Source organism: Synchiropus splendidus, chromosome 11 (assembly GCF_027744825.2).
Source record: "Synchiropus splendidus isolate RoL2022-P1 chromosome 11, RoL_Sspl_1.0, whole genome shotgun sequence".
NCBI lineage: Eukaryota > Metazoa > Chordata > Actinopteri > Syngnathiformes > Callionymidae > Synchiropus > Synchiropus splendidus.
In genome coordinates this window covers 3,808,225-3,822,083 of record NC_071344.1, presented here as the reverse complement: position 1 = coordinate 3,822,083, position 13,859 = coordinate 3,808,225, and the positions used below count along the sequence as shown (strand labels likewise).

At 42.6% G+C, this 13,859-nt stretch overlaps 3 protein-coding genes across 3 annotated transcripts; all 3 read left to right on the top strand.

Moving 5' to 3' along the window:
• Positions 1 to 230: 230 nt before the first annotated feature.
• Positions 231 to 4,587, top strand: rtn4rl2b (reticulon 4 receptor-like 2b). Its single transcript, XM_053879505.1, has 4 exons — positions 231 to 364; positions 1,417 to 1,643; positions 1,705 to 1,938; positions 3,124 to 4,587. The coding sequence occupies exons 1-4, from the start codon at positions 316 to 318 to the stop codon at positions 3,997 to 3,999; spliced, it is 1,386 nt and encodes a 461-aa protein (XP_053735480.1). The 5' UTR covers positions 231 to 315; the 3' UTR covers positions 4,000 to 4,587.
• Positions 4,588 to 8,657: 4,070 nt separating this feature from the next.
• selenoh (selenoprotein H) lies at positions 8,658 to 10,592 on the top strand. The gene is made up of 5 exons (XM_053879668.1): positions 8,658 to 8,681; positions 9,100 to 9,220; positions 9,545 to 9,687; positions 9,851 to 9,970; positions 10,311 to 10,592. The coding sequence occupies exons 1-4, from the start codon at positions 8,666 to 8,668 to the stop codon at positions 9,955 to 9,957; spliced, it is 387 nt and encodes a 128-aa protein (XP_053735643.1). The 5' UTR covers positions 8,658 to 8,665; the 3' UTR covers positions 9,958 to 9,970; positions 10,311 to 10,592.
• Positions 10,593 to 10,911: 319 nt separating this feature from the next.
• Positions 10,912 to 13,775, top strand: clp1 (cleavage factor polyribonucleotide kinase subunit 1). The gene is made up of 6 exons (XM_053879466.1): positions 10,912 to 10,987; positions 11,433 to 11,707; positions 11,783 to 11,890; positions 11,972 to 12,091; positions 12,548 to 12,685; positions 12,767 to 13,775. Exons 2-6 carry the CDS (start codon positions 11,435 to 11,437, stop codon positions 13,451 to 13,453), a joined length of 1,326 nt encoding a protein of 441 aa, XP_053735441.1. The 5' UTR covers positions 10,912 to 10,987; positions 11,433 to 11,434; the 3' UTR covers positions 13,454 to 13,775.
• Positions 13,776 to 13,859: the final 84 nt, after the last annotated feature.

Genomic DNA, 13,859 nt, shown 5'->3' with positions numbered 1-13,859 from the left:
TTTACAATAACCATAAATCATGTCCGCTCTCTCCAACGTCTCAATATAACGGAACCGTGAAGGCGGAATCCCGCCCGGCTCCTGCCTTTCTTGTCCTTCCTCCGGTACCAGCCCTCCCTCCTGCTGTGGTGACGTAGCGTGGAACCTCCAGTAGCCCACGCCGTGGGCGTTCGGAGATCTCCTGTATAAACATCTCCTCGTGGTCTCTGCTCTCGTCACTCCGTCCGAGCCTCGGTCCGCAGAGCTGAGCAGAGATAGCAGTCAGCTGGCACTTGCACGCCGCGCAGGCTAACTCGCTTTCGGCTTTGAATCGAGATGGAGACCCGACGGACCAAGAGGAGATCCAGCGCTCACAACTTCAAGTGTGAGTGCATTACTGCTTTCAAATGAAACGAATGTAGAACTGCTTGACCTTTCAATGGCTGCTTTCTTTTAACTTTAAAACGATGCTGACCTTCTGAGCGCGCCTTTACGCACGATTACGCATTCCGAAATCTAAGTTATGTGTATGTATGCATCTGATTCTTGACGAGGTGTTGAAGTGTCTGCACAGTTCTGCAACAGTTTGCATATATATATATATATATATATATATATATATATATATATATATATATATATATGCCTCAACATCCACTTCGGGCTAAACGGTCTTGTTGAAAGGTCATGGGGTGAGCCAGTGGAAAATCTTGCGCACAGAAGATGAATGGGAACTTCATTATTATTTCACGCTGGTACTTTTACCACGGTGGTCCATTTTGTGCGTACGTGCGGTCACCTGAGCCGTGCCAAGAATCAGCAGAATTATTGATGAGAACTGTAACCGACCCCGGTTCTTTTACTGCTTTTACGCCCGATTCTCCTCAATGGAAACTAACTTTGGGCCAAATCAGTCCAGGAAGTCGGAAAGCAGGTTAATACGATGCAGGGTGGCACGTGTGGATCACTTTTTTGGAGGCGTTCTAAGGGTTTCAGATGTTTAAGCTCTTTAAGAGGTTTTTATGACCTCTTTTATGCTGTTATGTAACAATGTCACTGGAGCCTCATTACCGGAGTAAAAGAATCCGTTAGATATGAATGGATGAGCGGTTCTGTAATAGATCCCCGTCAGTGATACAAAGGGCAAGTTCTGGAAGCTTGTGACAAGTCGTGACGGTGTCAGAGACAATCACTGATTACAACAGCCTGAACGGAAGACTAGAATACAATTTTTCCATCACCATTTTTCTTTATTTCAAAACATAAAGAAGCTGTGGACTGTAAAGAAGGACAAAAAATATACTAAATTACCAAAAAAATCGTGCCAAATCATGCATTTAGATTAAAGAAGCGCAAATGCTTTATGATTTCTTTAATAAGAATATAAGCTCATGCGACTTTTTATGACCCTGACTGAAAATTGGTCTTTCTCCCCAGGTGGACTCTCTCTGTGGTTGATCCTGTGGTTGGTGGTGGTAAAGCCATCAGGAGTGGGTGCATGTCCCAAGTTGTGTGTGTGTTATCCCACTCCCATGACGGTCAGCTGTCAGTCCCAGAACCTGACCATGGTACCGGTCGGGGTGCCGTACGACTCGCAGCGTGTTTTCCTCCAGAACAACCACATCACAGAGCTCCGCTCTGACTCCTTTGGCTTCGAGACACAGGTGAGATCTTTTTCTCCCTGTTTTTTTTTTTATCTTCGCTCACATCCTTCATTCTCCACAGGTTCTGTGGCTTTATGGTAACAACATTACGTGGATCGAAGCAGGTGCTTTTAGTAACCTCAGGGTGCTGGAGGAGCTGGATCTGGGGGATAACCCTTCGCTGCGACACTTGGAAGGTGGAGCCTTCAGGGGCCTGGAGAAGCTGCAGAGCTTGCACATGCACCGCTGCAAGCTTGCAACTCTCCCCCATGACCTCTTCCACAAGCTCTACAGTCTGCAGTTCCTCTACCTGCAGGTAAATCCTCACAGGTTCTGCCTCTACTGAAGAGCGATTCATGTGTTGCAGAACCACTTTCTGAGCAGATCTGCTCAGTTTGCTTTGCCCATGTGTGGGCTACGTGGCAGAACAGCTCTCAGATTTGAAACTTTGTACTACCAAAACAACAAGTCCTAAATTATGATAATGTCACAGCAATATGGCCAATAAATGGAAATTAACAAAGTTTTCAAATTCTAAATCTGAATAAGAAAACGTTTCATTTTCATATTATTATTTGAGGAAAAAGATTAGTTTTGGATAAGCAACAGGTTTTTTTAATAGTAAAAAGCAAAAAAAATACACATCGACAGCATCGGCAGTAGTTCTACTATTGAGTTAGTAAGATATGTTTCTACTCATTTAATGTTTTTGTTTGTTTGTTTGTTTTTATTTACAGTTTTATTCCACATCAGGACATTTTAGCAAAGAGTTACTTTTAAACCTTGGTTTCTCTAGACCAAATTCATTGCTATTTGTACATTTTAATAATAATGAATTGCTTGTGAAGACAAATAAAGGATTGTTGTTATTGATTCTAATTATTTTCACAATATTCTTTTTTCAAATATGCACCATTAACTTGTTAAAAAGATATTAGAATACAAGGTAAATCATCATTAAAAAAAAAGAAAAGACATGCTGTCGTCATCGAAGAGTCACAGTTCAGTCTGATCAAGTGAGCCATTGATGGACAAGCAGGGAACACTTTCCGATCTCTCCTTCCAAGTGAGGCATGATGTCTGCTATCAGCTACTTGAAATGCATTAGCTGCCTTTATTTTTGGCTCAAAACCACAGAGTGTGGGCTGAGCTAGGAGAATGCAGCAGGAAATAAAGCATGCAGCATGTAGGAGCTCTACTCCTGTTTTATTTACTTCTGTGGCCGCTGCATGATTGTGAATGTCAAAGGTTTGTATTCCTTCTAGCCAATCAGATTATTGTATAACACAAGAGTCACTACTTGAGGTGAGGAATTCTTTCAAGTCTATTTCATTAGAATCCTTCACTTTTAGATGGCAACTCACTACCTTCATACCTCAAGTGAATTTGTCTGCTCATAAAACTAAGGAAAAACAACTGAACAGAATTCACAGCGTCCCAATTCCCAAGCGTAGAGATGCAGATTCCATTCCAGTATTTAACCAACATTTATGACTTCCAGGAGAATCAACTCCACTTTCTGCAAGATGATCTGTTCTCCGATCTGGTCAATCTGTCGCATCTGTTCCTGCATGGAAACCGGATCCGTGCCCTGTCCGAAAATGCCTTTCGTGGTTTGGTCAACCTGGATCGCCTCCTCCTCCATGACAACCGCATCAAGCAGGTCCATCGCCGGGCGTTCCGTGACCTGGGACGTCTGACGATCCTGTACCTGTTCAACAATTCCCTAGCTGAGCTCCCTGGACAGGCGATGAAGGACACTCAGGGCATCCAATTCCTCCGGCTGAATGCCAACCCGTGGTCCTGTGGCTGCGAGGCCCGTACGCTGTGGGAGTGGTTTCGTGAAGCTCGCATATCATCCTCCGAGTTGATGTGCACCTCACCGTCCCAGCGTCGGGGGCAAGACCTTCGATTCCTCCGAGAGCTGGACTTTGCCCTGTGTCCCCTGCCTGACCCTGGGTCCCTGACAGGAACCACCACCACCACATTCAGCACAAAAACACGCTGGTGGCTCTCTAAGAACAAGCCGGCCTCATCATCCAAGTCCTCATACCAGAAAAACACTGAGATCGTCAAGGAATTCCCCTTCTCCGCAGTGAAGCCCAAGTACACCTACAGAAAACAAGCTCAGTCCTTCCCCACTCGTTACGAACCCTCTGAGGAGGAAGTAGCTCTTCCGAAGGTTGACCAGGAAGAATACTGGGCCAACTATGGCAATGAAGATGCCTCCATCCGCTGCTTAGAGATGGAGTGCCCCCCTGGGTATGACAACCTACCCTTCCCCTCTTCCTCTATTCCTGGACAAGCAAGTCCAGTCCTCCTTCACCTGCTCTTTGTCTGTGCAGCGACAATCCTACTTCAGTTCCTCTTCGGTTGAACTCCTCTCGACACCTTTTTTCTTAGTTTGCTCCAACTTGCTCTTTCTAGCAAAACATGGGTCACAATTCCCTAAATCTACTGGGTATTGCTCCACTCAGATGAGGAAAGACAGAGGTAAGTTTAGAGCGTTTAGAACCTACAGTATCATCTGATGTCAGGTCCAACCAGACACGACAAGAAGGAAGCCTACACTGTTACACACCTGACACTCAATGTCTCACCGCATACAGTGTCATGAAGGTGTTGTGGTAAATCGACAATATTTGTTTTCTAAGAAGACATGGATTCTGTTTCTGAGATGACAATGACATAGCATCACTACAGTTCCTGAACAGGAGTGAGGGACAAGTCAATCTGAGAGATGGAATTACAGCAAGCAAATGTCTTTTATAATTCTACAAGACAATGGATGGATGCCAGAAAACACACATCATCCCACGCCTGTACATAGCAACACTAAATGGTGTGTATTTTAATAGCGATAGAGAAGTGAGCCTTATTTTGCTACCTGTGAACATTACTGTTCAGACTGAGCACATTCTCGCATCACAAGCATTTTTTCCCTCCTGGGAAAACTACTCACAACATGGTATTTAGTTTCATACACACATTCAGGCCTGAAATCAGAATTCAAGGTGACATGGTTGAAATATTCTAGCTGGTTTTGTGCCTCTTCTCAAGTCACCTCTCATCCTCGTCCTCGTCCAGTGTTGGCTTCATATCTGCATAACAAAATTAGGTTCTATATTTTTCGATGAAACCTGTTTGACAGTTGTGTTTTATTAAAAAGAATGGAAATCTATGCAACCTGTGTCCTTCTTGTCTCCTATCCTGTATTGACTCAAGGTTAAAATTGGCTCAACCGTAGCATGATTTTTGGGGCACATGTTTTAAATCTGTGCCATGAAAGTGGTTATAACGATCTATGTGGGTGATGTGCAAACAATTCATGCCACATTGTGATATCACAGTCATAGTAATTTACACTTCTCGCCCCCAGCAGCATCACTTACACAGCGATGAGTAAATGATCCCTCCAGGATTTTGTCTGTGTCTATGTGTGTGTGTCTGTGTGTTGTGGAAGGCATGGGGTTCAGAGATGACTCAGGGAGGGGGCAGGATGGGGAAAGTGACAGTTCATCCCGATAATTGCACACCCCCTCAACAGACTGACCGTCTGGTGCAGGGTCTGTCCAATCTCCTCGTCCTGCCTGGAATTACCTGGAAAATTCCCAGACAAATCGCAGCTGAAAATGCCTGAAGTACTACGGTGGGGAGTCTTTGATGAGAATGAGACAAGCCTGGATCTGTATCTGAGCTTTCATTGACAGAGTATGTAAAGAGAAGTGGAAAACCAAGCAGATGGAGCATAAAAACAAACCTCTTAACCAATGTTCCCTCTAAGTTTTCATGTGTCTGAGCAAACACACATAACACTGTGAGCAGTCCATTGGACCACTGTGAGCGACCGGTCGATGTCGGCTGTGCTGACTTCTGTAATAGTATATAGTGTAATAGTAATAGTATAATAGTGTTAATAATTTTAAAATAAAACAATAGAAATAAAAGCCTTTCAATTGTCCTTTAATTGGATACATTATTACATATTTAAATATACTTAAACTGAATAATAGCGTCATATATTCAAAATATAAAATCTAGATTCTCCGAATACAACAATTAAACTAACTGTAACTCTCAAAGCAACTTTTACAATGTTTATCCTATCTCAAGCTGATAAGACTCATGAAACCGACAAGTGTGACACTTAATTTAGACCTCTTGTAATCACCGTATTCTTGTGGCGGCTGCTCACGGAACAGTGATCCGGTGTGGATAACGCTAATTTCTTCACCTGACTGGCGTGTTATCTCTGAAACCTCTCTCTCGTTTCTCCCTCTCCTGAGCGGCACTCCACTGCGCTCCCAATTGGCCCAGTGTATGCGCGCGTTTTGCCCAACCACGGGCGACTTTAAGAGAAATCAGCTCATAAAAGCCAGTCAGCCAGGACATCAGGTAGCTGACCGCAGTGGGCGTTTATTTTTATTGGTCTGATGCGACGAGGCAGGATGGATTTTTGGTGCGCAGCGTAGATATTTTTTGTGCGCCAAGACTGTATGAGCAATGCGCAATTGCGCACGCAAATTAGAGGGAACATTGATCCACACAACTCTCTTAATAACACGGACAGTGCTTGCCTCTCAGCCAGAAGGTTCAGGGTTCAAATCCTGCTCTGGATTTGACGCTGGTTAAGTGAAGCTGTACATATATATAACGTCACAAAAAAAATATAGATATATATTTTTTTATTTCAACTGTTCAGGCTCTCCCAATGCACGAGTTGGGATTAGACCGCATAGGGAGTAGACTAGGACTGGAGGGAATGTTTGCGTGTGCTCTGCAGACCCTGAACGGTCGATGATCACATGACTTTTTCAGATGTGTCAATGTGGCTCCGAAGTCGTGACCAGATGATTGCTCTCCCCATATTTTCAAACGTAGGCGTGAAGATGATGCTGATGGTTTATGAAGTAGCACATATCCGGTTTTTCCCCAACAGGAACAACCACTACCGGCCATTAGTGCACAGGCTCTCTCTGAAGTCATCCGACTTTGATGATGTGTAGCGTCACATGCTGGGCCCACTCATTCTTCTCTATACAATTGTCTTCTTCCCCTGAATCCTGCCCCTTCTGCTGCATGTGTTTCTTCCTGTCTTGAGCTGTCAGCTTGTCTTTGTTTGGACCCCAACTACTCAGTCATCTATCCCTCGCTGACAAGAACTCACCCACGCACGGTGATGCTGTTTTTGGCCAGGGTGCTTTGAGTTGGTGTCTCTATTAGCGCACTGTGACGTTCACAACTTCCATGTGCTGAATTTAGGCATTAATGAGGCACAACGCTTCTGCCTAATATCTGCAAAATGATTTTCTTTTCAATCATAAAAATCAGCTGAGTCTTCCAAATCAAAACGCATTAATAAGTATTTGAGATGTAAAGAATTGCAGCAACCGTTGTTCAAGTGCTCATACAGCAAGCATGTTTCCATCCGGTAAATCAGCTTTTAACTGCCTCAGTAGTATCAAATGAACTTATGTAGAGTGCTACAGTTTGACGTGCGAGTCCCAGTCCCAGTCTGCAGTTCAGCGCCAGTAGATGTGAACCTGATACAGTCGACAAGAATACCACATAACACAATAGTCTAGATTAGGCGGCGTGACAACAACAGAGTTTTTCATAATTGATGAATATCATTAGCAGCAGTTCTCATGCTCCCTACACACAGGAACCTGAGACTCCCTACCTCAGGCAGTGAACCTCGGCACATGCGGAGTCTCCATCTGGAGCACCCTAAAACATGTTGCAAATGGAGGACCAAAACACAAACTTGTATCTATTGACGCATGCTTATCTGAGGTCTGAAAGCCAAGATGTATGTGGAAGGTGAGGCCATTTTAGTTCCTCAAACAAGGCCCTTGGTTCTCACTGGAAGGTTCACAGCTATATGTGAGGCAGCAGAGGTTAGAGGTGAGATCCATCTATTTATGGAGGAGATTTAGGATCTAGTTCATGAGTCTTGTTCATGAAGTGAAGAAGTAAAGTTTGTGAGATCAAGAGACAGATGACCACTTTTTGAGGGTCACCTCGGTGGTTGAAGAGCGGAATGATGTATCAAGAGTGAGAGGAGTTTGGCCATCCGTGGTCCAACAGCTGCCCCTGCAATCTGACCTGAATCAGCAGTGTGAAATGTGTGGGTGGATAAATAATAATGTTGTGATCCGCAGAAAGTAAAACATCAAATCAACCATTGTTAGGTAAAATATTGTTCAAGTTGAGGTAGATAGGATGTGCATGACAGTTGTCTATCTCTTTGTCAGCACTTTGTTGAAAGAGTTTATGATGAGTCAGACAGAAGGCCCGGACCTGCCTGTCCCCATCTTTGGGAAATAAATGAACTGAGCTGCGAAGAGTAAGCAGCAGTCTCTTAGGGAATATGTTCTTGTACGTATTGTCCAGAGCCCTGTATTTTACTGAATCTCTTCAATTTATAACACGTATTTGTAAACAACAGATGTGAAATGATGTGAACGGCAAGTCTTTGAGTCAGCCTCAACTCCCTGTGGGAGGTTTTGTTGCTCACTTGTAGGCAGACACTTGTCACGTGTGGCCAATTCTTAAACTTGGTGTGACTCACCGCTGTTCCGTTATGACCATATTTGTTCTTGAAATAGGCTTGTGTCTGCTCTTTCTTGGAGTAACGAGCAATTCTCCAATTTGCATATGCATTGTTCAATTTTTCTTTGCAGTGATTGTGATGTGTGCTTGCGTCTGTATCCTAATTTAGACCTTAAATTGGGATGAAATAAAAAAAAAATACTGACACTTAAATAAAATACTAGTGCTGGCTTTTTTTGGGGGGGTAATTCCTATATGGGTGTCTGAACAGAAGCGATAATAAAGACATTGTGTTTTGTAATTCAATCAAGCTTCGCACCAAAATAAAAATATGAGAAAGAAAATATCCATTATATTTCCAAGTATTCGCCAAAAAAATCAAATTGCACAACGGTAGACCCCCTGTGTAATGAAGTGGTTTTGTCCGCTGTCCCCCAATACAAAGGTGTAATGGTTCGGTCCTGAAGCGCGAAAGTTTCATAACAAAAATGGCGTCCAAAGCAGGTAGGTGAAACTTACTTCTGCTGTGTTTAATCGTGTGACTTATGAAAATGCGACCATTTGCTCTTAAATTACGATACAACCATAAATCGGTTAAACCTGTTTTTACTCTTTTTCAAAGTTTCTTAACGTTGGAGTCTACATGCTGTAGGGCTGGGTAAAGTGAACCCATTCAGTCAAGATTTCCATTCTATTTTTGTTCTTGTCCTGGCTTTGCTAATCATAAAAAGAGGTTCTTTGACCATGTTTACAATGATGGTAGTGAAACTACATTCAAATTCATTATTCTTCATTCGTTATTCAATGCATTTTATGCATGTTAAGTACATATATAAATAATGTGCCTTCTGATGTTGTTGATTGTTGTTCAGAGACACCTAAGTCGTATTTATCCATCTAAAAATTCTTGGTTTGTTTTCAGGTCGCAGGGGGACAAAGCGCAAAGCAGAATCTGAAGAAAAACCTGCTGTGAAAGAGAAAAAGGAGAATGAAGGAGCGAGTGAGGCTGGAGAGAAGGGTCGACGTGTTGTCATCGAACACTGGTGTGGACCATCCCCGTCACTTGCCCCCTTTTACATATGGCTGTAAATTATTGCGTCATCACATTTTGTTATCATGGAGACAGCTGCAGGCGAGGCTGCTGCATTGTCACATCTTTCTAACTTCAACAGAATGTCCAGTTGAATAGGAGGAGTCAGAGTGACAATAATATTAAGGAAAAGAATGCCAGCTTACTTTGAAACTGCTGTGATATTGCTTATTAAAGTAAAAGCTATATTGATACATCAGGTTATGACTTCTGAATATGATATTTTAGAACCTATTTTTTAAATTGGTGTGATTGTTTTTCTGGTTTGTTTTTACAGCAAGAGCTGACGAGTGTATGGGCGTCATGCTGAGGAGGTGAAGTCATCCCTCCTTGCTGCTCGCCCTGAACTCGCTGTGATCCTCAACCCTGAAAAGCCCAGAAGAAACAGCTTTGAGGTCACTCTCATGGATGAAGGCAAAGGTAAAGAATTGCACAACATGAGGATGTTTTAAGATTTTGGTGCTGTGCCACATGACGGTATTAAATACACAGCTTTAACAACAACAACAGCAACAGTTGCTCTTGTTAACGTAATATTAAATAACTCATTTAAAAATGAATTCCTATCATCTTATATCAACAGAAACATCACTTTGGAGTGGAATTAAAAAGGGGCCACCTCGTAAGCTGAAGTTTCCAGAGCCTAAAGTGGTTGTTGATGCTCTGCAAGAAGCACTGAAGACAGAGTGAAGTTCCAAATGAGGTACCATAGTACCATAATATTTTTTAGGTAACTGGGTCGCTGAAGGTGGACCAGTTACGGTTGCCTTGTGATTCTCTGTTAATAATTCTTGTTGATCAATCATCGCTCCATCTGCTATTACTCATTAACAAGTGTCAAAATGTTCATACACTTCATCATCAGATCTCACAATTATTCAATAGGAAATGATAGGTGCTTGAGTAAGTTTTGCAACTTGCAATGTGCATTGGCATAAGAAGGCAAACACAAACACAAGCATCCATCATATTCTGTTCTTCTGTGTTGTGCTTTCTATTCTATTTTCAACGTGTATCACTATAAATGTTCTCTTTCGTTGCAGTTAGTGTTTCAAAAATGTGGATTGTGGAAGCCCAATGACGAGGAGTGACTAAACTGAAGTTTCACTGTCTCTTCTCTGATGATCCAAGCGCCTGCTTCTCTCATTTTTGCCTACACTGACACTCAGTGGAGCGACTCTGCACCTGCATGTTGTTTTAATGTTGACTGTTCTGTAATGTTTGTTTGTTGTTTGTTGTGTTTTTACACCTCTGCCACTAGTTTTGCTTTGCCAATAAATTCCACTGTTGTTTTGGTAGTATCTGCAATATAAATGAAGCTTGTGCCTTTTATCGCACGTCACATTGTGAAATAAATGTAAACTAGGTCAACAGAGATCATAATTGGAAAGACATTCTGTCAGTCTGCAATTGTTGCAATTGTTGAATAGTCTACATACAATTCTACATACACCACAATACAATTTTTAAATGGAGACTTTCTCTTTTTAAACACCAGATCTAACCTGTATAGATGGACAGGTGTTGGCAATAGGAAGTTCATTTTAAAAAGATAAAGTTTCTTTTGGGACACGTGTTTCTAATCGGTTCATGAAAGGCGTTATGATTTGTTTTGACGATTGTGCGATCCGGTCGTGACGTCATCTGCACGCGACTTTAGTGACGGAGTTCTCTGAGTGCAGCGTTTTCCAGTGCGTCAACGTTACACCGGAATTACCTGGTAAGTATTTATTTCGAACTTACCGTGGTCGTGGCCGAACTACAATGAGAATGTTTTCAACCGTATTTCGCTATTACCTTACATTACTATCCATTGCTACAGAGTTTTCGTTATCATTTAGCTCCTTGATGCTAACCCCCATTCAAGCTTTACGTTTCACGTTTAGCGAAGTATTTAAAGGCAGTGTAATTAATATTGAAGAAATGTGTCCACAGAAGTTCAATAAGTCAACACATAATCACTGCGTCCGCTCATTTGTTAAACGATAATTCGCTGTTTTATTAATGAGTGGATTCATACCAAGTTATATATTTGAAACGGTTTCTTTTCCTAACCCCCTCTAACATAAATGGCTGGAATTGGTTCTTTCTCATTTCTTTTTAATAATCAATTGTATTTAAATAAACTTGCTTAATAATAAAAACTGTTCTTGATGCCATTTCAGCCATGTCGACCGAGGGTGTGGAACAGACAAGTGAGGATGCTCCTCAGTCGGGCAAAACCAGCACAAGGTTTGACCTGGAGAAAGAAACTGAACTCCGGTTCGAGGTTGAGTCAGGAGAAACTGCAGATCATGTTGAGCTGGAGCTTCTCACTGGAATGGCTGAGGTCTTTGGTTCTGAACTGAACCGAAACAAGAAGTACACCTTCGGACCTGGCTCAAAGATTGCTGTGTTCACCTGGCACGGATGCAGCATCAATCTGTATGGGAAGCCGGAGGTAAGCACATGGAAGATGAAGTGACTCTTCATCATACCACCATGACATATATTCCGATCACGTTTGATCCAACAGGTCGCTTATGTGTCCAAGGATACACCCATGTTGCTCTACCTAAACACACATGCTGCCTTGGAACAGATGAGGAAACAAGCTGAGAGGGACAATGAGAGGGGTCCAAGGGTATGTTGGATATGTGTGTTACTACGTCCTAGGCAGCATTTGGATCAGTTGCGTCCATACTTATAAGTCATACCCTTTCAGGTGATGGTCGTTGGTCCTACAGATGTGGGGAAATCCACCTTGTGCCGTCTGCTCCTCAGCTACGCCGTGAGAGTAGGCAGGAGGCCGACACTGGTGGAGCTTGATGTTGGACAGAGCGGGGTAAGAGACAACCAGTCAATTCATTGTGAACTTAGACTTAGACTATTGTCATTGCACAAAAACATGTCACTATATCATGGCAACAAAATTTTGCTCGTTCACGTGTAAGTGTAGTGAGTCCCAATACTCCTAAGACTGAGGGCACTCGCCATTCACCACTTGAAATGATCCCTTCAAACCCAGGGAGCTCCGGAGCTGACTTGGAACCAAGTGGGAATATGAAGTGTGGATAGATTTCCAGGATACCAAAGTGCTTTATTTCAAAACAATGTTGGACAGGACAACAGAGACATTTTAGTAACAAGGACTACTCTTTTGTTTGTTTACTTTCTCTCATATCACACGTTAGCAACCCAAATGGTCTACCATTGTGATGAATGGTCTTAATCTCAGTTTTGTGTACTGTATAATGAATGGAAAATCAAATTTGAATGAAGTGAAATCATCTTCCCACAGGTGTCTGTGCCAGGGACAGTGTCAGCATTATGCATTGAGCGTCCAGCAGATGTGGAGGAAGGTTTCTCAGTGCAGGCGCCTCTGGTCTATCACTTTGGATCCACCACCCCAGGAACAAATATCAAATTGTACAACAAGGTGACTCTTCAATCCTGAGAAAAAGTTTCTACGAGCTGTGTCATTTTATGTTGAAGATTTTTTCTTTCTGCTGGTCCTTAGCTTACGTCGTGTCTGGCTGAAGTGTTTTCCCAGCGCTGTGAAGTCAACAGGAAAGCCAGCGTTGGGGGCTGCATCATCAACACTTGTGGCTGGGTGAAAGGGTCTGGATACCAAGCTCTTGTCCACTGTGCTTCCGCTTTTGAGGTGGATGTCGTGTTGGTGCTGGATCACGAGAGACTTTACAATGAACTCAAACGAGATCTCCCGCACTTTGTTCGTGTCGTGCTTTTACCCAAGTCCGGAGGGGTTGTGGAACGCTCGAAGGATTGTCGACGGGATGCTCGCGATGAAAAGATCCGTGAATACTTCTATGGTTTCCGAGGACTGTCTTTTTTCCCGTTCTCCTTCGAGGTCCGTTTCTCTGATGTCCGCATCTATAAAATTGGCGCTCCGTCCATCCCGGACTCTTGCCTCCCACTGGGGATGTCACAGGACGACACTCAGCTGAAGCTGGTTCCTGTTACTCCGGGAAGAGACCTCACGTATCACGTGCTTAGTGTCAGCAGTGCAGAGGAGAGCGAGGATGGGGTCAGGAAGGGTATAGTAGAAAGTCCGGTGTGTGGATTCATAGTTGTGACCTTTGTAGACACACAAGCACAGTTGATGAAGGTTCTCTCCCCAGCGCCCAGACCACTCCCCAGAAACACTCTATTGATCATGGACATCCGATTTATGGACACAAAGTAAAAAATGAAATAGCTTGGAAATGAATCCTTTTTTTAGTGATCCATTTCACATCAATCATTTTTGCAAGTTTTAACTTGATAAGATCTGTTAATTGTTAGAATTATGTTTGCCCCTTTTTATACGATAGCTCAAATGAAATATATTTTTCATCTTTTGTGATCAAAATAAACACATGACATTTATGGAATTGCTGCATGTCCTTGTTTTGTGGTGTTTTAAAGCTAGTTTCTTTCTAGAATTTAGTTCATCACACAAGATCTCATACAACAGATATTCCACCAGACTTGGCTTGTACACATAGGCTCTTATGAATTATCGCTCATGCAATGTCAAAAATATTTAATAATACTATCAAGAATAAAGCGACCTTTGTTGTTGTTTGTTTTTCTCTAAATTTGTTTTGACA